General features: G+C 36.3%; 2 protein-coding genes across 2 annotated transcripts; one reads left to right on the forward strand and one right to left on the reverse strand.

Annotated features, from left to right (window-relative positions):
- Positions 1 to 1942: 1942 nt before the first annotated feature.
- Positions 1943 to 4843, reverse strand: LOC116260210 (probable protein phosphatase 2C 43). The gene is made up of 4 exons (XM_031638363.2): positions 4284 to 4843; positions 2633 to 3003; positions 2291 to 2527; positions 1943 to 2209 (listed from the first exon to the last, which is right to left on the reverse strand). Exons 1-4 carry the CDS (start codon positions 4543 to 4545, stop codon positions 1943 to 1945), a joined length of 1137 nt encoding a protein of 378 aa, XP_031494223.1. The 5' UTR covers positions 4546 to 4843.
- Positions 4844 to 18051: 13208 nt separating this feature from the next.
- On the forward strand, positions 18052 to 22825 carry LOC116260118 (low-temperature-induced cysteine proteinase-like). Its single transcript, XM_031638210.1, has 5 exons — positions 18052 to 18588; positions 19832 to 20073; positions 21190 to 21327; positions 21624 to 22157; positions 22539 to 22825. Exons 1-5 carry the CDS (start codon positions 18102 to 18104, stop codon positions 22683 to 22685), a joined length of 1548 nt encoding a protein of 515 aa, XP_031494070.1. The 5' UTR covers positions 18052 to 18101; the 3' UTR covers positions 22686 to 22825.
- Positions 22826 to 24251: the final 1426 nt, after the last annotated feature.

A 24251-nucleotide genomic window follows, 5' to 3' on the forward strand; every position in this document is an offset into this window, starting at 1 on the left:
TTGAGCTTGACTCATTTGTAAATAAGTTGGGCTTGAGCTCATTGAAAATTGATGCTTATGAATAAGTCGAGTTCGAGTTACATGGACTCGACTCAATTAAAGTCGAGTAAGCTATTTTAATCTAAGTTATTTTTTTTTTAATCTAAATTATCTTTTTTTTTATGATTTCCAAACTTAAAACCAATGAAAGAGATCAAATCATATGGGAGTTGGTAAACAAGCTTAAACGAGTCAAGCTTGCGCCGGGACCCACTTTATGAACTTGAGCTTGAGCTGACCTTGTACAGCTCAACTCGAGCTCGAGCCAAGCAATACATGAGTCGAGTCGAGTCGAGTCAAGTCTAGTGGAGTTGACTGATCTCGAGCTTCACTTGGCTCGTGTACAGCCCATCAAGTGCCAAGTCACAAGAACATTATCATAATATTGAAACAAACGCAGTAAATGTAAGTCAAGAATGTTCCTTGTTAATTATGACTGCGTAGATTATTACATATCATGTTCCATTGCATATTACTAGATCATGTTATCTATTAGCTGCCTAAAGGCACTATAAATGTCCCATTTCCACTAGATATTCTTTCACAATTTATGGGAAGGAAAAGTGTAGATGAGTTCAGATATGTGGAATAAGGGTCCAACCTTCACAATTATTTGTGAAGCTCATAGTCAACTGAATGAGTGATATGCAATATTGGCTGAAAAAATATGTGGTTGATGTATGCAATAGAGTGAATACAATAAAATCAAGTCTTGTTGAAAAAGGCAAATACTTAAGTTGATAAGCTGAACCTATTGGAAGATTTGGTCAATACCTGAGGTACTTTAGATATTTGATCGGCGGTTTACATATTCATTATCTAAAGTTGATATAATTATTCTTCATCTTAGGGGGTTTAAAGATGAACAACATTGGACATTGATCTTCGCCACATGTTTTGCATATGAACTACTTTCATTGGAAAATTTTGTTATGTACTTGGATATCATCTATCAGATATAAATGATATTTTTTATACAAATGGATAATAATATTATCTGAATACATTTTATGTGATCTATTGACGTAAGATAGCATTTGAATCATGTAAATAACATTGCATTGTTTTTTTTTCTACACATCATGAGGTGGTTGTATGTGTGATTATGTATACGTTTGTATGTACCTACATATATATGTTTACATATGTTTATGACATTGTGTTTTGATATAAAGTGTATGATTTTATTGGAAGGCGCTTTCCATGTTATGGAGCTAACATGGTATAACTGTTCTCACCTTTTATTCATGGGGCACTTTGGCATTTTATGAGGGGGAAATTTTCAAGCTCCACTTTTGATCTTATTTGATGAGGGCCTTCTATTTAATCAATGGGCACATTTTCGTCATTTCCAACCTATAGAACATGATCCATATCAACTTATAAAATATTTCTTGTGAAAATATAAATGAGACAAACGAAAATCTGGTTATATGCGCCAATATGGCTCACTAATTTACGTACGCTAGTATTGTTAATGATTAAAATACCCACAATTCATACTGAAAAAAAACTTTTTTGTAAAGTTAAAAATGAAAATCGAAAAAAGTAAAAGGATTATAAAGAAAACCTGGTTATATGCACCATACGAATTTGCGTGCGATAGTAACGACTTACACAAGAAAAGAAATCCATTTTTTCATGAAACTATATATGAACAGTTTGAACTTCCACAGAACAATTCATTTACAGTATATGCCAAATGGTACATGCAGAACGCATCAGCTGATGAAAAGAAGGTCATCGTAAAGCCACAACCAAGAAACTGGCCAATTGCCCCGGAAAAAAGAATGTAAATGAGAAATTTGATTGCCAAATTCTTGTCAGAAAAGAGAAGTCAAGTCACCACTCGAATATTGTGATTGCAGCAGTTCCAACTATATATGGAAGCCACCGTCATCCTTCACTTCATCAGTTCAACTTCATCCAGCAATGAGAAGTCTGATGCCGTCTCAGCGTCGATGAACCCTCTAATGGACGCCCCAGTGATGGAGGTATCAACAGAAGCTCTGCCAATCATCTCATGGTCTGTGTAAACAACCACAACAGTGATGTCGTTATGGCATGCAAGTCGCCCCCCCTCGCCGAGCAGCTTCATGATAGCGTATCTCACACCACTTTTTTTTTCTGCCACTTTAATAGCCGCTCTGATCAACCTTCTTGCGATTCCCTGATAAGAGTAACGAATTATAACCGATCATATATGGAGAAACCAGGAGCTGCATGCTCCATTGCTGAAGATCATGTATACCTCACGAGGGGTGCGAAGAACAATTTCAGCAGCTTCTTGATTGCTGAGATGTTCCCACAGGCCACTGGATGCAAATATCAAGAACCTGTCGTTGGGTTGAAGGGAGTGCGCTCGTATTGAAGGCTCTGCGGTTGATAAAGGTCTCGTCAGTGGCTCCGGACGTCGGAAACGTGGATATTCGGGTTGAAGAGAAAATTCCTGCTTCTTCAGATATGCGTCACCAATGGCCCTGGTTCCCTGAAATTGATGAAAAAGAGGAAAGAATGAACAGCGTTTCATTTTCATGGGAGATGGTAGAGATGAAACCGCGGAAGGTAGAGATGGGGAGGGGACGCGAGTGACCTGAACGAAGCCCCTGGCGCCGGTGTTCAGCTCGACGATATTGGGATCTCCCAGCTGTGCAGGGGAGACGGGGCTCTGCTTCACGCTGTCGCTAGTGCTGGCCAAGTGATCCTCGCTCAGTTGCTCGACAACGAAGTCCTTCGGGATATGCGAATCAAGGAAGCCCCCGAGCACCGCCCTCGAGTTTCCTGCGTTGGCAACGTAGACGGTGCCGCAGGCCAAAACGATTCCCACCAGGCAGCAGGAACCGGTTGCTGCCATAAGAGGCTTCGCTTCCCTCGTTCTCCCCACCATCTCCAGAAACTCCTCGTCCGTTGAACTAAAGGACTCTCTAATGGCGTCTCCCACGCTCATTCCCTCCTTGACAAATTCTGACAGTCCATTTCGTGCAACAACACAAACGGATCCCAGACGTAGCAAATGAAAGATCGTCAAGAAAATGAAATCTCGATCGAGTAACTTGCACACATTTGTTAAAGCAACAACATTCATGGAACAGAGAGAAAAAATAGAAAAGAACAAGAGGCAGGTTCTATCCTAACTGACAAGAGAAAAGTGGCACCTATGGATGAATACAGAGACATTTTTCTTTGATAACCGAGAAACTTTGACCTCGCTTAACTTCTCTCATCGACCTCGCTTACCATGTTCGGGAACATAATGAATTTCAAATTAATTAGCAAACATCACGAATATAGGATATCAGATTACCTAGAATAATTAATAGAAGTAAGAAAAGTAATCAACTCCTAAAATTAAGTAGGTGGGTTAGTGTAGTACCATGTTTAGGAACATAATGAATTTCAAATTAATTACCGAACATCACGAATATAGGACTCCAGATTAGCTAGAATCATTAATAGAAGTAAGAAAAGTAATCAATCCCTGAAATTAAATAGGTGGGTTACTGTAGTAAAATGACCCGAGAGGGAACCACTATCATGTTTAACATCCTTGTACATCCCTTCTGATATTCCAGCTTTCTTTTTTTTTTCCCCCGTTTTTTAGTCCCAACGGAAGTTCAATTTCTACCCAGAACAATTGAATTAGACTTGTGGGTATGGATTGAACGCTAACTAAATCCCTATTCGGATGTATTTTTTCAAAATATTAATCCAATTTGCAGAATATACAGACTCGATCCAGACCAGCTTTTAGTTCTTGATATTTTTGATATGCTCATGACGCACATTGCCCGCCGGCTCAAATTACATCGAGACAGAGTGAGAGAGCAATTATCTAGAACCCTAGTAAATCCAATTTTTCCAGATAGCCCGAGAACCATGGAACTCGAACAGATTCTTTATTTATTGAACTAATTCTTGACGACAATCAGGAGACACAGAGTCCAGATGAAAAAGAAAAAACAACAATCCTCAGAAACGATGCATAAGGAACCAGATAAGAGATCGTGAATAAATCGCTTAAAGTTTCCGTAAGCAAGAAAAAAATCTCAATCGAAGCTAAATATCGATCAAAATTCCGATAGAAATGAATTCGAAGTTCACGATCGGGGACGACATAACGCTGGATTAATGAAGATCGGGGGAAGATGCAGATTCCTAACCGTAAAAGTCAGCAAGATCGAAGCCCAAAAGAATACAAAAGCACCAGCACGGTTGAAATTGATAGAGACAGGCAAGGCACTCACTCACAAAGGTAGGAAACAAATGTTCAACGACGAATCGGGAGGCGTCATCGCCAACGTGACCGTCGTAGACGCCAATGAAAGTACCGTGCCTGCTGGTCTCGACCTGAGCATGGTCCTCCATGGTCTCGCTCGCCTGCAGGACGGCGATAGAGAACTCGCCAAGCGGGTGCGGGCGAAGGGTCTTCGACCAGAATGAGGGGTCGTCTTTGTCTTCGTCGTTGCTCACCAACCTCTTGAATCGGTTCTTGTAGAAATTTTTCATCGGGGACTGACGGTCAATTCTCACTGGCTTGATGTTTTCCGCCGACCAGCCCTTGGGTCTTGTTAGCTCGCTTTTCTTGGCGGTGAGGCGAGATTTCCTGCACCGACTTCCGGGAACGAAGAGGCAAGGAGACAGAGAGCGTGAAAGAGAATCGGTGTCTTTCAGAGGGTGGGAAGAGCAAGCCAGCAGCACCCCCAAGAAGAGCAAACGGATCTGTGAGGGCGGTTTTTCCTCTTCTCCCGGCCAAAGGCAGGAGCTCCTCCAGTCTCCAGTCGCTGCCTGCAGGTTAAGGGAGGAGAGGGACGGAATCCGGGGAGAAATTGGTTTTCCGGCGCCTCGTTTCGGACGAGAAATGCAGAGGAAGGCGTGATGTTTTCAAAATCTATAGCGGCGGGTTTAGAGTCTTTAGACACGAGGGGCTTCCAACCGTCGGGTTCGATTTTTGTGCCTGAAGTTCTATTTTATTTCTGAAGTGCCATCGTCTGTTATGGAGTTTAAGTTTAAAGTCTATTAGGTTGCATTTGAAAACTTCAGATCTTAGATAAAAAAAATGCATAGAAATTAGGTTGCATTTAATAACTACAAACTTAGATAAAAAAAAATGCATAGAAAAGAATGCTTTGAAAGATTGTCTAAATCGAGGATTTTAGTAACATAGGTCTTACTTAAATTCATATTACAAGTAAAAACCAGTCGGATTTTGGAGAGGGGCTGGTTCTGATCTTAAATCCATAAATTTGATATTCTAATGATATCTCCCGCTAGCGACCTATAATCAATGTTGTAAAAGACAATAAGGCGAGGCTAGGCGCTGAGTCTATCGTGAAGCCAGGCGAGACAAGACATTAATTGAAGCGTAAGCTTCACAGACAAATCTATGAGTTATGTAATATTTATAAAACTACTGACAAAATTTAAAAAAAAATAACTAAAATATTATGCATATCAATGAAAAACAATACACAACATATGCAAACTATTCACGATGAATATTGAAGAATGGAGACCGTCCGGTAGAGGAACCAGTTTGACTTTTTTTTTTTTTTTAATAAATTTGTGCTGGTTTTTGTTTGATTCGCTGTGGAGATTTTTGAAAATGAACTTAACTAGTGAAAACTTAAATAAATTGGCTTATGCAGTGTTGATAGGAGATGGCAAAATAGAAGAGAAACAAGATTTTGAAATGGCTTGCTTGCATTAGAAAAAGGTTGTCTGCTAACAGTTTCCATAACTCAAGTGCAAAGTGGGTTAGGAAACCCCAGACCAGATGCATTTTTGAATGTTATAATTGTTGCAGTGCATGAACTCTAGCAAGTTTCTTGTGTTCTTCCGCTACAGGACCCCAGAGAAATCAAAGGGCAAAGCAGAAGAATGAAAAAAATTTCTGGATGCATGTGTGGATCCTAAATCTGAAGAGGAAGACAAGAAAATCCACACCAGAGTTGGATTAGAGAGCTGACATGATCTTCCCCATGAGTCTAATTAAAAAACTTCTCTACTTATGCACAACCTTGGGAAACACTTTAAGGCCATGGGTGAAGAGAGAAAGGCTGTGAAGAAGGGGCTCTCCCTTGATTGGCTAACATGAGGGCTTTTATCACAACTTTTGTTACATCACCATAAGTAAGATGCCAAAATTTGTGTACAACAACATTTTCTACAATAAGAAGACCTGAGAATTGGTGTTCTGAAAAATTTTCAAAGACTACATTGGATATCTTTGGACCCTAGATCTAAGCTGATTTGAGGTTTTGGGGTCTCAAATCTTAGAATTTCAGATTAGGGGTCCCTGGCATGGATATTTTAAGATTTGTTATTTGAGGATCTTTGATTCAAAGTTTTTTAGAATGAGATAAATGAAGAAAAAAATTTGATTTCAAGAAAACTGTATTTTTTTGACAGATCTCAATGGCAAGATTCGCTTCATTTAATTTGAAGGTTTTATCTGTACTACTATGATGCCACATTTGTTTCCTAATTTCTTTCCTTTATGCATTGTTGCTGCCATGAAGATGAAGCTTGTTACTATTTTCTTCATTGTCATCTGCTTGCATACAATTCTAGAAGGCCTTCGAGCATGTTTGGATGACACCCACTCTTTTGAAAAAAGTTGGTTTTATGAAAAATTTGTTTCTTAATTTTTTTTAAAAAAAATTGGTTTGTGTGTTTGGATGGCACACCTAAGAACTTGGGGGGACAAGGTAATTCATTCCCTTTTAATATCATCTAAACACTCTAAAAAAGCTATTTGGAGCTTTTTGACTCTAAAAATATGTTTTAGAGTGTCATCCAACATTACCTTCATTTTTATCGTCTTCAAATTGCATTTCTTGTGACTCAACTATAGTATAAAAAATATGCAAAACAAGTTGAATTATGCAAAACAAGTACCAAAATCCTGAAATATGGAGTTAGGAATTCCACTGTGCCTAGAGATCCATTGCCAACAAGTTAGTTCATAAATTATAGTTTAAATATGACATACCAAAATAAAAAGAGGTAATAGATAATTTATTAGATAGAAAGTACTATTACTTTAGGTATTATGAGTGGACATATATACATTGTCATCAATATCACAACAATACTTTTGAAGCAGATGTTGATCTATTCCAACCAGCAACTACATAATGAAATTTCATATGAAATTCCATTACCATCATCACATTTTGAATGTAGGCGTGTTTTTTATTACAACTAAAGTGGTACTCATGGAGAAATATGAGTTCTATCAATAGCTCGTAAGCAATCTTATACAAATAATAACATTATTTTCCACATTGTAATGACATTCAATGTAACATATTATATTCACTATGAAAGGCATAATGACATTATATTTGTTGGATCTTACCTTGTAGCTAGGTAGAAATATGAGTCACATCCAGGGGAGAGCCAAGGGAAAATTTTACATGTATTTTTTAAAATTTTTTCAATTATTCTATATAAAAATTTTGAAAAATTGTATTTAGGCCTTTGTTAAATTTTTGAAACTATATTCACCCCTGCAATGAAAATTTTTTGCCTCCTCCTGTGGCCACATCTAATTTTCATTAGAGTTAAGCTTATTGGAAAAACTAAGCGTTTGTTGGATGGACGGAACAAAAATTATTTTAATAGATGGAAAGTAAAGAAAAAGAAAAGGAGGGAAAATTGGGGGGAGAGAAAAGAAAGAAAAACGAAAGAAACTAATAGAAAAGTCTGCTTGGACATGAAAGAAAGAAAATGAAAGGTAATACAAAAAATCATGTTTGTTTAGCTATGCAAAGGAAAATGAAAGGAAATAAATCAACTTAGATGAGGAAAATACCCTTGTAACACCCATTCCATTATAACTGTAATAGTTCTCTCTCTCTCTCTCTCTCTCTCTCTCTCTTTCTCATTTGCTTTTTATCTCTCTTTATTTCTTCTATCTCTACAATAAGTGTGTGCATCTCAAAATTTTCATTGGTTTTGGGGTGTTCCAGAAAAATGAGGTTTTGTTTTGAAAGAGGAAAGAAATGGACTCGCCCCTCGGTACGAGGATCGACTGTTCCTGGTGCCTTTACCAGGAGTAATCAACTCAATGGCTATGTTTATCATTGATGCATTTCATTTTAACTTAAACATCTTTTTTTATTCTATATGTGGTGTAGAAAATATTAAAAGTTTGATGTTTCAAACTTTTGAAAAGGTTCTTGAAGAGTTGCTTGAAAATGTGAAATGTTTTGAGGAAAAGTGGAACTAGTAAATATCATTTGAAAAGCTTGTGAAATCATTTTGAAATCACTTTAGTGTTCCTCTAATTCAGTTACCACCTAGCTAGAGCTTCATCTCATCTTGCTTAAGTTCTTTTAGAGAGGTGTTTGTGATCATAAGTGAAATAAAGTGAGTGAGAATGCATGGATGCATTTATCCTATATGATTGAAAGAATGTAAAACATTTCTACCACAACATTCATCTAAAGTCATTCCTACCACAACATATATCTGAGATTTCGTTGTTATAATTATTGTATATAAGAAGGAAATTTTTTTGAAAAGGGTTAGGGATTGTAGACCATCAAGCATGATTCCAATATTAGGTCATTACTTGGTTTGTGGTCTTAATGAAGTTGGTAAATAGAAAGTTTGTGAGAGGAGAATATTAAAAGAATACAAGAGATAAAACATTCTTATGAAAAGAAAGAGAGAGAGATAGAGAGAGAATATATGTGTACTTGTCATCACGTATACACATATATGAAAGCTTAAGAGAAAAAGATGTATTAATTTGAAGAGAAAGAAGAGCGGTTTTAGAGGAAAAGAAAAATATACATACGTATATATGGGTATGTATAAGAAATTTTGTAAGCGGAGATATTTGTCTTGAAAAGAGGAATAAAATATTTGAAAAAGTGGAAATAGAGCACATCTGCATACACATTCATGCATATATGAAAATTTGTAAAATGAAAAGTGAAAGCATAGAGAGAGAAAGATGGGAGAATCATCACGTGTGCATAGATATATATAATATGTATATACATACGTGCCTTCACAAGATTAAAAATCAAGGAATAACTTAAGACTACCAACTTCAAGTTTAATGTGGGCCGGAAGGGAAGCTTGGACTCATGCAAGAGTCTAAGCTAAGTCCCTAAGGCCATGTTAGAAGATTGCTTTTGAAAATATTTTGTAAAATATGATTTATATAAGCATAGAATTTTGTTATTTAGTTTGTTGTAAGGGATATATTTCTTCTACCGTTGGGTATGGAAGAAAACAAGCAATTTTACAAGACACTCATTAGGTTTCATAATGGGGTGATTTGGAAGAAAACTTATATGCAATGATATGAGAATGCATTTTTTAACATGTACATATTCGTGAAGGTTTTCCCGGGTTGGACAAGTTTCAACCTCAAAAATTAATAATAAGATAAAAACGAAGAACCTCAAGTCATACTCTCATTCTCATCATACATTCACATATAGACGGAAAACCAAACAACTATGCATGAGTGACACATAAACAATATTCAAGGAAGGAAAGAGAGAGGGAGAGAGAGAGAGAGAGAGGATGATAGGAAGAGAAAGATTCAAGTAGGAAGGAGGCCATAACATAACTATGAAATTAAGGATCATCTCATCTTTTCATGCTCCCGGTGCACTTGAACATAGCCTCTTGTCTCTAAGAAGAGATTGAGTGTTATATCCTTTGGCCATGGAGAGATAAAGATGAGAAGAAAATGAATAAAGGAAGACAATGCTACATTCAATAAAAGGGAAAACATGATTCAATCATGAAATGAAAGATTATCTCATCCTTTCATGCTCCCGGTGCACTTGAGCATAGCCTCTTGTCTCTAAAAAGAGGTTGACTGCTATCTCCTTTAGCAATGAGAAGATGAAGATGAGAAGGGAAGATGAAAAAAAAAGAAATAGCATAATAATAACATATTAATGAAAAATAACAACAACAAGAATACTTGCAAGAGCATGATTTAATCATAAAACAAAATATCATCTCATCTTCTCATGCTCCCAGTGCACTTGAGCATAGCTTCTTGTCTCTAAAAAGATGTTGAGTGCTATCTCCTTTGGCCATGGGGAGATGAAGATGAGAAAAAATGAAAACAATCAACAAGACTATGTTCATGAAAAAGGAATAACATAATAATAAGAACATATTAATGAAAATAACAATAACAAGAATACTTGAAAGAGCATGATTTAATCATAAAATAAAATATCATATCATCTTTTCATGCTTCCGGTGCACTTGAACATAGTTTCTTGTCTCTAAAAAGCGGTTGAGTGCTATCTCCTTTGGCCATGGGGAGATGAAGATGAGAAAAGAAAATGAAAACAATCAACAAGACTATGTTCAAGAAAAATGAATAACATAATAATAAGAACATATTAATGAAAAATAACAACAACAAGAATACTTGAAAGAGCATGATTTAATCATAAAATAAAATATTATCTCATCTTATCATGCTCCCGGTGCACTTGAGCGTAGCCTCTTGTCTCTAAAAAGAGGTTGAGTGTCATCTCCTTGGGCCATGAAGAGATGAATATGAGAAAAAAAAAAAGAAATGAGAGGGATGATGATTGCATACCTCTAATGAAAAATGACATAAAGAAAATAAACACCTTCACTTGAAGATCCCCTTGAAGCTCCAAGATGATGCCTTCAAGAGGGTTGTAGCTTGCTCCAAGTTGGAGAGGAAAATGGTGAGGAAAGAGGGAGAAAGAGAGAGCTCAAGAGAAACTCTAAGTCTTCAAGTGAGAATACACTAGAGTTTCTCCCAAGGGCCAATCTTGCCCAAGATGGGAGAAGTGGGGGGTATTTATAGAGGATTTTGGAACCAAAACTTTAAATTTAAATTTTTTGACCTAAAAAGACTAAAATCACCCTTTAAAAGGAGACTTTTTGTCAAAAGAAAGGACAAATAAATCATATCCACTCAAAAAGACTAAAATTACCATCTAAAAGGAGATTTTTTATCCAAAAAAAGGACAAATTAGCCTTGTTCACTCAAAAAGACTAAAATTACTATCTAAAATGAGACTTTTTGTCAAAAGAAATGGCAAATTGGTCTTGTCCACCCAAAAAAACTAAAATCACCCTCTAAAAGGAGACTTTTTGTCAAAATGAAAGGCAAATGAGTCATGTCCACCCAGAAAGACTAAAATCACCCTCTAAAAGGAGATTTTCTGTCAAAAGGAAGGGAAAATTGGTCTTGTCCACCCAAAAAGACTAAAATCACATTCTAAAAGGAGACTTTTTTGTCAAAAGAAAGAACAAATGGGTCTTAAATGATCAATTTGGATTTAAACTTAGGTTTTGGATCTGAAAGTAGTATTTTGGATTTAATTTGGATCTAAGAGTTGTATTTTGAATTTGAATCTTGTGCTTAAATTTGAGTTTGGCACTTGGATAAAACATCATAATCTTTTAGAAAAATTTGGGGTGATTACAATAAGCTGAAACCAATTCAATACTAGTTTAACCACTCATGCAGTAGAAGGTGATTGTCCATCTCTCTCTCTCCCACATCCCTCATTCCTTGAGAACAAGAAAAATCCTTTCGAGTGTGTTTGATGGCCTTCAATACTATATTAGAGGTTGATTTAAGATCTCTATCCATGGGTCGATTCACTATGTAAATACCCTTTGTTTATGACCAAAACTTAGATTTGAAGTTGAATGGAAGGAGGGTATGACTTTAAATCCATGGACATGAGATTCCCAATGATCTGAAATCACATGGGATCTCATATCCAAAGATATCAAATGCCCCCTTCAAATTTGAATGTTCGAAATCTGGTTTATTTCTTCTCTTTTACTTTTATTTTCCCCTTCTGCACTGCTTAAGTTAAAGCATTTAATTCACTTTAATGTTGGCTTTGACAATTTCACCATATTTCTCTATAAGAAATATGTATCACTTTGTTCATTAATGTAACAGTAATCCAAATAAGAACATGGATTTGAAGAATTAATGTGTTGCACATGCATATGTATTGTGGGAAATATTTTGTGTGCATCTAGAAAAGATTGTCATTACGGTGTGAGTATTTTGTGTTTGATAAACAAAGATAAATCATCCTTGTTATTTTGTATTATGTTTGATTAAACAAGCTAAGATTAAATAAGTAGACATATATTTATATAAAAGTGAAAATTAAATAAATTTTTTTTTTTTTTGGTTTTGTGGAATAGTAGGTACAACTAATTCATGCTAGATGGTTCCCGAGTGTTGGATATACTGTTGAAGATATTGTTATGTCTAAAGATACCAATGCAATGTGATTGAAATATCTTTGCAATGATGCAAGGCAGATGGCGGACCATTGAGGAGCTCCCTTCTATGGCGTGCCACTAAAAATCCTTCAGCGGCGCATAACAATGCGTAACTATGGCATGATGAAAGTGTCGTTGAAAAACGGTCAGTGCCACTACTTTAATGCCGTAAAAGGATCTCCTGTGACATAAATGATATGTCACTAAAAAACTTTCAGTGGCGTTACTCCAACACCATAGAAGTGTCCCGTTTATGGCAATAATATGTCACTGAAAAACTTTCAGTGCCGTTACTCCAACACCATAGAAGTGTCCCGTTTATGGCATTTGGTCAATTTGCCACTGAAGGGAATCATTTTCCCAACCTTCTTGGGGGTTTTCAGTGGCATTTGAAAACATTTAGTGACACATTTATGGGTGCCACCAAAGATCATATACCTTTTTAGTGGTGGATAAATAATAAAATAAAACTATTATCAACATAACTTCAATACCGCATGGAAATATCAGCTGGAGGGCAGGTCCTCCAATTGCCAACACAATGTCAACGTCAAGAATGAAAAAAAAAAAGAAGCAAATAAGTGCAAAAGAGTGACGATAAAGCATAAAGACTGACATATTGAATGATTGGACGAGAAAAAAAAAATGAAGAAAAGTAATCGTAATTTCACCAGCACATGCTGATCAAAGCTGTATAAGAGGACCATGCAACTTAGTCAATAAAATCACTATTAAAAAGAATGTAGTTCTCAAAGGTTGTTAGGCTGTCAGTGGGCATACAGGTCTCTAGAAGTAGAAGATGATGAAGAAGAAGAAGAAGAAGAAGAGAGAGAGAGAGAGAGAGAGAGAGAGAAGCCACATTGATACACATGCACCAATGTCATGCAGCCAATTTTGAAAGGAAATGAGCATTATGGGGATTTTTATATTTCCACTTTCCATCATTTTTTTTTGGTCCTTATAGAGGGCCTTTGCTTTGACAGATTAGGAGGTTCTGGTCAGTTTAAATTTTAATACAGGGAAATTCATGCACAAGGGTGATTGATGCATATAACCAGCTGCAACACTTTTTAAATTTAACGGCCAACGCACATTTAATGGTCATACTGGCTGATGACAGTCATTAGTTAGGCTGGTTGGTATAAGGCAAGTCTCTGGTTTGATTCGTCGATTCACAATCTTTTAGAATTAAAATTAAAAATTGCAAACGGTTTTTTTATTCTAATAACTAGTATTCTAAAAAGATAAAGTAAATTTTGGTTGCTACCATTTTTTCACGTTTTGCCAATTCAAGTAACATGATCACATGCATTTTTAAAAACACCAACTGCATAAATGATTAATGTAAAACAGAAATGACCCAAGTACCACTTAGGTCAAGAAAAAAAAAACCGACCTTCTGAATTCTTGTCAAAAATGATTTTAAACTATTTGTAAATACCGATTCCGTATAAAACATGTTTCAATTCAAGTTGTTTTTAAGGAAAACACTTATTTTTCTACTATAAAAAATTTGGTGTCATAAGAGCCGTTCCTTTTTTATTACTAAAAGAAACATAGTTAAACTAAAAAGTTGTCTGAGTTAATGTATGATTCTCATTAACACATTATTAAATTCATATCTATACGTTAGATTATATAAAAAGCAATCAAATTTGAATGGTGTGGTTTTTATCCTTGATCTAGTGATAGGGCATCTACAAATCCACCCAACCATTTAATTAGGGCCGTCCATCTAATAGATGGTTGATAAAAAAAAAGTATGAGCTAATACTAAATGATGAAAATATCTATCACATTTTTTTTCTTGTTTTTCTTTTAACTATCCACCATGTTAGATTGAATGACTCATTAGATGACTGTTATATATATATATATATATATATATATATATATATATATATATATATATATATATATATATATATATATATATTGACATTTTTTAGTCACCCAACTATCTAATTAAAATAGTCTGATCCAAGTGATGGTGGTTAAAATAAAACAAGGAAAAATGTGATGGGTACCTTTGTCATTTAGTATTTGTTCATATTTTTTTCTTCATATTTTTCTCTCAACCATCCATTTGCATCCGTGAAATAGGTAGGTAACTCTAGATAGTCGTAATCATCACACACACACACTGACACACGCACATATATATATATATATATATATATATATATATATATATATATATATATATATATATATATATACCCTCATAAGAGCAGACTGTATATATTAATTATATGCATATTTGATATAGAAAAGAATAATCCACATATATCAATAAAATATCTGCATAATTTTTTATATTATTGGATATTTTTTGAAGGAAAAAAGAACTTTTTGCATACTTATGTATTGAGATTTAATGTAAATATCTAGCTTGTCTTATGAACCTTGTTAACAGATGACGTAATCACGTCGTGACCAATTTCTTCAAAAGGAAGCGTTCTCAAGCGAAATTTTGAATTGTTAAGATGACTTTTTGAGTTAAAGGTTCTAAAATGACATTCATTCGTCAAGAAAGATTGACTGGTAGTTTTAGGAACGAACTGCTTTATTATGAACAACCTTTCCGATGCTTGAGGTTGGTAGAATTTTCAATGACTAAAAATTTGAAAAAAAGGAAAAAAATTAGTGGAAGACATATCTTAGAAAGTGTTAATTAAAGCACAATCATATTCTCAAAATAATTTCTTGTCACTCTAGAAAGTTTATGTATTCATACATATATATGGGTTAGATATAAAAAAATTGAAATAAACCGACCAACGTCTATAGCGGTATCAGTTTTTTTTTTTTTTTTTTTAACATTTTTGGATGTTAAAAACTATTGTAAATGGTGCATTTTGTGGCTAAAAATCTTGACCAAATGGACTGTTGTTGCAATGGTTTTAAGCGTTATAAAATGTAAAAAACAACTCAAAACATAGCTTTTTTTTTGAAATGCTAGCTTCTTAAATAGCGTTCTTGCCCCTTCTGGCTTCTAGCAAACCTTTTCCACTGTGTAATTAATACAAGTTTATTTCGAACCTTTATTTTACATTTCCATTAAACCCAACTTTCAAAAAATAGTTTTTGAAAATTATGAACAAAGGTAGGTCCAAAAAGGCACCTTTTTCCAATCAATGTTGCGTTGGTGTGGACGTGTCGGTTGTCGAGGACGTGGGGAAGCAAACAAAATTACGAGAGGAAGGAACTCCAAAAAGATACTTGGGAAAAAGTTTCAGCTTCAATTTGAATGCAGTTAATCAAATTAAATTTAATTTAGACTATGTTAAGTCTAATCGAATTAGGTATATTTTTTTAATGTTTATTTATGAGAAGCTGCCTTCCACCTAAAACCTTCAAAGTCATACTCGTATATATTTAAACTTGGATCTATTCAACTTGGAGCGTAATGTTTGATACTATTTGCAGCCCAAAGAAACATAGTTAACCGGGTCTGATTCATAAAGAATCTAATTAAACAAAGAAAAGTTATATTAAAGTGTGCATATATGATCAATTTGGATCTAGTAAACCAAATATAACCTGTTTAGTAGACCCATATGAAAAGTTAGAATCCCCGACGTGTTGGCCCATTGGTGGGAATGGTGGGTAGTTGCTAGTTCCATTTCGAATAAGGGATTGCTGCATAAAGGGATGCAGCTATTAATTGACGTGCACCATAGACACATCATCTCACCATCAACGCAGATCTGGAGAAATTTTGAACCTCATTCAGACAATAAAATACTTGTCTTGCTCGCTCAAAGATCAAAGGGATAAAATTGCCCTTATCGCTTGATCTGGATCCTAAAAGAAAAGAGAAAATTTGACCCTCATTCGGACAATAAAATACTCGTCTTGCTCACTCGAAAGATCAAAGAGATAGAATTGCCCTTATCTCTTGATCTCGATCCCAAGGAAAGAGAGAAATTTTTGACCTTCATTCGGACAATAAAATACTCTTCTTGCTCACCCAAAACATTGAATGACAAAGTTGCCTTTATTGCTTGATTTGGATCTTAGAAGAAGAGAAAAATTTTGACCCTCATTTGGAGGGTTAAATACTCGCCTTACTCATCCGAAAGATCAAAGGGATACGATTGGCCTTATCAGAAGAAGAGAGAAATTTTGACCCTCATTCGGATAATAAAATACTCGTCTTGCTCGCGTTAAAGATCAGAGAGATAAAATTGTCCCTATCGCTTGATCTAGATCCGAGAAGAAGAGAGAAATTTTGACCTTCATTCAGGGTAATAAAATACCTTATCGCTTGCAAGCAAGGAGTTAAGTGAGAATTTGCAGTCCAACAAACAAAATCAGCAGAGAATGAAGCAATGGCTGTTGGCTAAACGAGGTCAAGGGAACGGGGAGAAAGACTGGTAGGAATTAAGCTACCAGAACCTCTTAGAAAATTTAGGGCCGAAATTACTGGAATCCCCTCAAAGTTCCTGAGCATGGACATAACTGACTATCGGCGTTGACTATTAAGTCATCAAATTTAAGAGACAAAAGTCTAAAAAGGGTTTCTTTTCCCTTCATTCAAACTATAAAATGATTCAAACAGCCTTTGTATGATAGGTGTGAACGTTAGTTTGGACTCTCCAACTCCGGAGTTAAGTGGTTTGTTCTTTGAATTCTGTTGCCAATAAAAATTTGATGCCAGTAAGGCATGCCGCAATTTTTGTAATTTGAAGTCTTTCAATAAATTTTTTATGGGCCCACATCCGCCTTTATATATCTTTCGCCATTAGTATCGATAAATAATCTGATCTGGCATTGATACTGATATTTATTAATTTTTAATAATTTGGTTTAACTTTACATATATATATATATATATATATATTTTATATATAAACCTGCATACTGGATAATAATAGTAGTTATATCCGATCCGAATTCAGTTTGTTGGCATCTCTTATACGGATGAACAGAAAACGCAAAAGAAGGAAAAAGGTGAGGAGGAAGACTGAACTGTAAGAGACCTAAGAAAGAACCTTGGTTTTCTTCTTGTCTTGTAATCAAGCAAGAATTTCGGCTCAAACCAGAAACAATCGCAGATTTGAACCATAGCAAAATGAGCCATTTGAAAACTCCAAGTATGTTTCCTACCATCTTAGTTTCGGGTCAAACTTATAATAACAGATCAGATTTGAATCAGATATACCATAATCATATTTTGTTTTCTTGATATTCACATATTGAAATACGAACAAAAAAAAAATCATGTCCGAGTATAAATTTTGAATCCAATTTCGCTGATTTTCAAAATCTAAAAGCATTGGATGTGCACTATTTATTTAAAACTAAATCGAATCCAATAGAATATTTATGTTTATCAGAATGTTTTTGATTTTTTAATCGGATATTAATTTTTTTCATATTCGATTTGTTCGTAATGGTACGATGAGATGTTCTATCTAAATCCTATGTATTGAATCCATAAACGTAAAAAAGATTATGATTAATTTCAGATCCATTTATAAAGCCATTGTAAATTAGCTGGGTAAACATATTTTCACCAAATTGGGCATTTTCAAAACCCACATTAATGGAGGGTATTTTAGTAATTTTAAGTTCCCGAAGGGCAACTGAGGTCGCCTTGCCGTTGAGTCGTTGACGAACATCACTTGCACATTTTAGTAATTGTGGCTTAGAAAAAAAAAAAAAAGGAAAAATCCCCAAAAATCCAGCGTGCACAGAGCAGCCCGTCGCTTACTTAAGCACGAAGGACGAGAGTAGCAGCAGCAGCGCCGGGACAGCGCAGGAGTTTGATCGGGAGGATGGGGTGCCGGAAAATGGAGCTTCTGGCAGTGGCGGCCCTCTGGGCTTTTTACCTCTCGTCGGTCGCCGTCGTCGCCTGGGGAGGAGGAGCGGCGGCCTCCATCGTGGGGTTCGAGTCGGCGGACCTGGCGTCGGGGGAGAGGCTCGCGGCCCTGTTCGAGCGGTGGAGGCGGAGGCACGGGAAGGTGTATCTGGGCGAGGGGGAGAGAGAGAGGAGGTTCAGGGCGTTCAGCGAGAACCTTGCCTACATTGATCGGAGGAATCGGGAGAAGCGAGGGCACAGCCAGAGAGTGGGACTGAACCGATTCGCGGATCTGACGAACGAGGAGTTCAGGGCGATCTACACCAGCAGGATAAGGAGACCGGCGAAGAGGTGGGGGGAGGAGAGCAGGAGGAGGGAGCTCATGGCGTCCTGCGTGGCTCCGGCGTCTCTGGATTGGAGGAAGAAGGGGATCGTCACCCCCGTCAAGGACCAGGGCGAGTGCGGTACCGAGCTTCTTTCCCTCTCTCTCTCTCTCCCTGTCGCTCTCAACGTTGACACGACAGCAGCTTCATTCAAGCATAAATATCGTCTGGGTTTCTGAAAATATCTTCATTTTACCACGAGTTATTACCGCATCGAGGCATGTTTTTCTTGCGGGTCACCCTTCGAAATTCCCTTGTTTTTGTGCAATATTTCTTCTTCTTTTTTTGATTGCAACTGTTCTTTACTATTTCTATACATCTTTTATTTAAAAAGCCAAGGTTAAATTAAATATGACGTTTGATAGGGTGAAATTCCCTTTTCTACAACTTTCCGGGGAATTTTGTCGCTCATTGAAGACGATCGACCGCTCTCCCTATCGTCTCAATGTTGGTACATCGCCGATATGACGTTCGATGCACAGCCTCCAAGCCTCCAAACAAGCACGTTCCTTTACAGGAAACGATGCAAATACCAACGACATATATTTTATCATATTCGCTTTGTCGGATATCTATAAATGTTCGGATTCAGATTCACATTAAAACTTCAACCAAAAAAAAAAAAAAAAATCCAAATTCATAATCTCAATCTGATTTTCAAACCAAATTCACACCATATTATAGACATTGAATACCAGATATTTATTTAAAACTATATTCGATCCAATTCTGAATGCAACTAATATTTAGTTAAATCTGTATCCAAATATGATCAGATGTCGGTTTTTATATTCTAATTTGATCCTAATTTCTTAATGGGATGTCAAAATTTTTTACATATTCTATTTTGTTTATGCGGTTATATCGTATCTGAATGACATCCTTTCCCGCAGAATCTTCCGAGTCACCACTTGGCCTTCCAAGCAGTCTCATAAAAACCGATCCAGCTGATACTATGTCTATTGTATCGGCTCTTTGCTGGTATGGGGTGAAGCCGATACAGGTCTATATGTTTTTATCTTTTTTAAAATTATATTTTAATTGAAAAAATTGCAAAGACAAAGCCGATACAGGTCGGTGAGCCGACCGATACGGCACCAATTCCGTTATTTACAACACTGATTTAGTTGTCCATATGAGGCCTGTATCGGAAATGCGTTGGGCCGTAGCAGCCGAAACGACAATTATAAAGTTAATATATATGTGGTACGGTGTCATCATGTTCCTATATGATGCTATCCTGATAGTCCAAAAGAATTGGTAGAAAAGGTGATCCAGGACAAAAGCAACTGATATGGTAATTATAAACTGACGATGGAATCAGGAAGCTGCTGGGCGTTCTCATCGACAGGCGCCATGGAAGGGATCAATGCGCTCGTCACCGGAGAGCTGGTCAGCCTCTCCGAGCAGGAGCTGGTGGACTGTGACACTACCAACTATGGCTGCGAGGGAGGATATATGGACTACGCCTTCGAGTGGGTCATGCAGAATGGAGGTATCGACACAGAGGCCGACTACAGTTACACCAGCGTCAATGGGCAAAGTGGAACATGTAATACTACCAAGGTAAACTCCTCGATTCACATCTCATCTTCTTAAGTCAGACTTTTAGATGGTAAAACTTGGGGAACAAAATCTTGTCATAGGTTTTATCTCAAATTGAGTACATATATACATATATATAAGGCAGGAGGATTTCAGTTTCTCTGCAGAACCATATAAGGTGAATTATAAACTGTCTGACAGACTTGATTGGTTCACAATGTGTCATATGTAAAATTAATTCGTGAAGAATTTATTATTTTTTTAAAAAAGATTTTTATATGTTTTTAGCTATTAATAAAGTTGATCTGATAAACAAAAGCTTTCACATTATCAAAGCATATTTGATACCATAGAAAATGCCTAAGTTTATTAATACAGACAACTTTCGTTGAACTTTTTGACATAAAAAATTACCACATGATTATGTTTAGATTTAATGGAAGATTATGATATTTGGATATAATTATTCATTTATTAACATAAATATAATCAGCAAAGTTACACAGTCTATATGATAATTAGTCATTACTAATGGTATTTTAGTCTTGTATGGTATTAATCTGCGCTTAAGCTAGCAACAAGCTAGGGTTCATAGGAAAATGGCTGTTTTTAACTACAATATGAAAAGGTTAGATGTGCTTTATATTATAGTATTGCTAATTCTTTAAGTGCATTTTGAAAAAGTTTCTTAATTAATTATGTTGAATATTTTATCTAGCTCCCAGATTACCTAGTTAATATATTTTATGTCCTATATATTTATGTGTGTGCATGTGTGTATATTAAGTAAATATACAAAACTATATAGGATGAATTATAAACTGCCTGATAAACTTGAGTGATGGTTCACAAATGTGTCATGTGTAAAACTGATTTTTGAGGAATTCAATTTTTTAAAAATAGTTTTATATGTTTTTGAACTATTAATAAAGTTGATCTGAATATTCCAAATAATTTTTAATATCTACTCAGTCCACATATTCTACCAACACGATAGCTGCTGGTTTAACCAAGTTATAATTGTTTCCCACAAAACCAGATGATTGATATATATATATATATATAATCTAACTACCTGAAACCGAGCCCTTTTCTTTTCTTCTTCTAATTGGAAGAGTACTGATCTGTTGGCTGCAGGAAGAGCGCAAAATTGTGAGCATTGATGGATATGAAGATGTCCCTGAAGATGAAAGTGCCTTGCTATGCGCAGTCGTTGGTCAGCCTGTCAGCGTCGGCATCGACGGCTCCTCTATGGACTTCCAGCTCTACACTGGTGTAAGCCACGCCTAGTTGATTCCCCTTATTGAATTTGAGGAGAAGAAATCTTGTGTAGTAGAACCTTTCAAGTTTCTTGATCACATTCTTTTTTTTCAGATAACCATATCTATAGATGTGATCTTTGTAATATAGAAACTGCAAACTCGACCATTCTTTGAACGATTCAATTGAATTTTTGGACCAACTCTCAACCTTACAGTGGTTTCAATCAGTGTCTGAGTTGCCTGAGTTTTTCCTCATGAATCTATCTTAAAGATGAACAGGATGAGTTAAACAATATGTAAATGACGCAGGGGGTCTACGCCGGCGATTGCTCCGACAATCCCGACGATATCGATCACGCGGTCCTGATTGTAGGCTATGGATCACAAGGTGGCGAGGACTACTGGATCGTGAAGAACTCGTGGGGAACTTCTTGGGGCGACAATGGCTATGTTTACATAAAGAGGAACACAGACTTGGAATATGGACAATGTGCTATAGATGCCATGGCTTCTTATCCCACCAAGGAAGGATCAGCGGCACCCAGCCCTTACCCTTCACCAGCTGCACCGCCACCACCATCAGTTCCTCCTCCTCCACCACCACCACCACCACCACCACCGCCCCCGCCACCTCCACCGCCGCCGAGCCCTTCCCCTGAACAATGTGGTGACGGATCATACTGTAATCCTGGTGAGACATGCTGCTGCCAGTTTGAGTTTGTGGACATTTGCTTCCTCTATGGCTGCTGCGAGTACGAAAATGCCGTTTGCTGCGAAGTTTCCGACTTCTGCTGCCCTCACGACTACCCCATATGTGACATTCTAGATGGGCTCTGTCTCCAGGTAAATTGTTAAATAGTGTATATATATATAATGGTTTTCAAAGGTTTTGCATTGAGAAGATTCAAACATAAGAAGAGACGTTTAAGCGTTTCATGAATATGGCTGAAAGACTGATAAATTCATGGAATACTATGTAGGAGAGGGGGGATGGCCTTCCCTCAAATTTTTAGAAAATAAAAAATTTATTTATAAATTTTAAAACTTTTAGATTAACTTATATAAAAATTTTAAAAACTATATTTTGGTTCTTGTGAAAGTTTTGAAACCATTGTTGGGCTCCTGCAACAAAAAATTCCAATCTTTGAAATAAATTCATTGAATAGACTTAATCATTAACAGCTTGTTAATATTGTCACTGCCATCAATATTTGCATCTTGCAGAACCCTGGCGACTTCCTGGGCATGAAAATGAAGAAGAGGAGGATGGCCAAACGCAAGTTTCCTTGGACAAAGTTTGAAGACAAAAGGCAGGAAGCGAACCAACAGCGCGAGCTGACCTGGCGCGGGGAACGCGTAGCGGCTGTGTAAAAAGAGAGAGAGAGAAGGCGCCTTAGTTTCTGTTTATTTTGTGTGTGTTTGATAGTTGGGCTTTTACTTTCATATGTTTCCAACTCTTATCTCTTGTTATCGGATTCGAAACTCTTCTATTAAAAAAACTATGTGAAATATGAAGCTGCCTTACGCATCCATACAAAACGAACCAGGTTTCTTAGAGAGTGAAATAGAAGGCTGTAACTTTGATGTTTATAAGGAAAGTGAGTATCTTTAAATACAATAAATATGAAGCTGCGGGTACAAAAATGCGGTTATCATGCTCACAGAAGATGAATTCCTGCAACAGAGTGAATTAGAAAAAAAAAAGTTATAACTAGACCTTGGGCTTTTAGAGTTTTCCATCCAGACAGGGATGCTTTTTTGGCCGTCTGGCCATTTCATTTGTTTAATTTAGTCATTCAGATATAGTTGGAAAATCAAAACATTGTGTGAGTTTTGAAGAAAAGACCACGAATTTTTGTTGATGATCCAAAATCTAACACCATTGGTTTTTGACTCCACACAATCTAATCTACTTTTGATAATATTCTATTTGTCTCTCATAGTTTTAGACATGTCGGTCATCAGTGAGTGAGTGATACTTCTTTAAACTACAAATAGTAGATGTGCTGTACTTTAGTTGATGGGTATCTCATTTTCCACCCAAGTTTGGAAGCTCCTTTATACTCCAGCAGAAACAGAGGAAAGGAGGAGTCAGACTTTTTGAAGTACCTCCATCCAGTCCACGCAGTTGTAGAAAAGGAGTGACCCAGGAGAACGGTTGTAAAAAAGGAGTGCAAGAGCCCAGGAGGACGGTTGTAAAAAAGGAGTGCAAGAGCCCAGGAGGACAATTGTAAAAAAGGAGTGCAAGAGCCCAGGAGACGGGCGTTTGGCTAAGAAGCTAAGCTTTTTAATTAAGTCAAATTTCATATTTTCCCTGGTAGCCTTTGTCCCTTCCTCTCAATGAAAATTTAAAAACCGTCCTCCTCTCGAGGAGCTTTCTTTTTCTCAGTTACCTGTATTTTGTAACAGGGGGTGCAAAAAGATAAGGTTCTGACCAATTAAATACATGGAAAGCTAGAGTTTGGTACGATAGTAATTGCAAAATCCCCCAGGTTACTGAAATCGTTCCATTGGCCCTCTAATTCATCTATATAAGCATTTCTCTGCTTGCCAACAGTTTGCTCTATAGTTGAACAATGCTGTCAAATATTTCCCCCTTTAAATGGAAGCAGATTTCATGGATTTTGTAAAGCACAATTTTTCTTAGTACTCATAGTTATTTAAAGGGGAGTTCCATTTAAAGCAAAAGCATTGTCCTTAATTTGAGTACTCTGAATCGGTAAGCAGGATTTAGACAGACTCCAAGACCTCTGTATGACATAATTATTTGGTAAAGATAGTAAAACCTTTTGCTTTTTAATCCTCTGCCCTAATGAAATTATAAAAAATATTTGTTCCACTAAAAGATAGAGTACTTTAAAGTTAGGAAATCCTAATTATGGGATAAATTTTATGGACAGTCATGTTAAAGCAAGTATAGCAAAATATATTGTACAT

The sequence above is a fragment of the Nymphaea colorata genome, chromosome 9, assembly GCF_008831285.2.
Source record: "Nymphaea colorata isolate Beijing-Zhang1983 chromosome 9, ASM883128v2, whole genome shotgun sequence".
In the NCBI taxonomy this organism is placed as follows: Eukaryota; Viridiplantae; Streptophyta; class Magnoliopsida; order Nymphaeales; family Nymphaeaceae; genus Nymphaea; species Nymphaea colorata.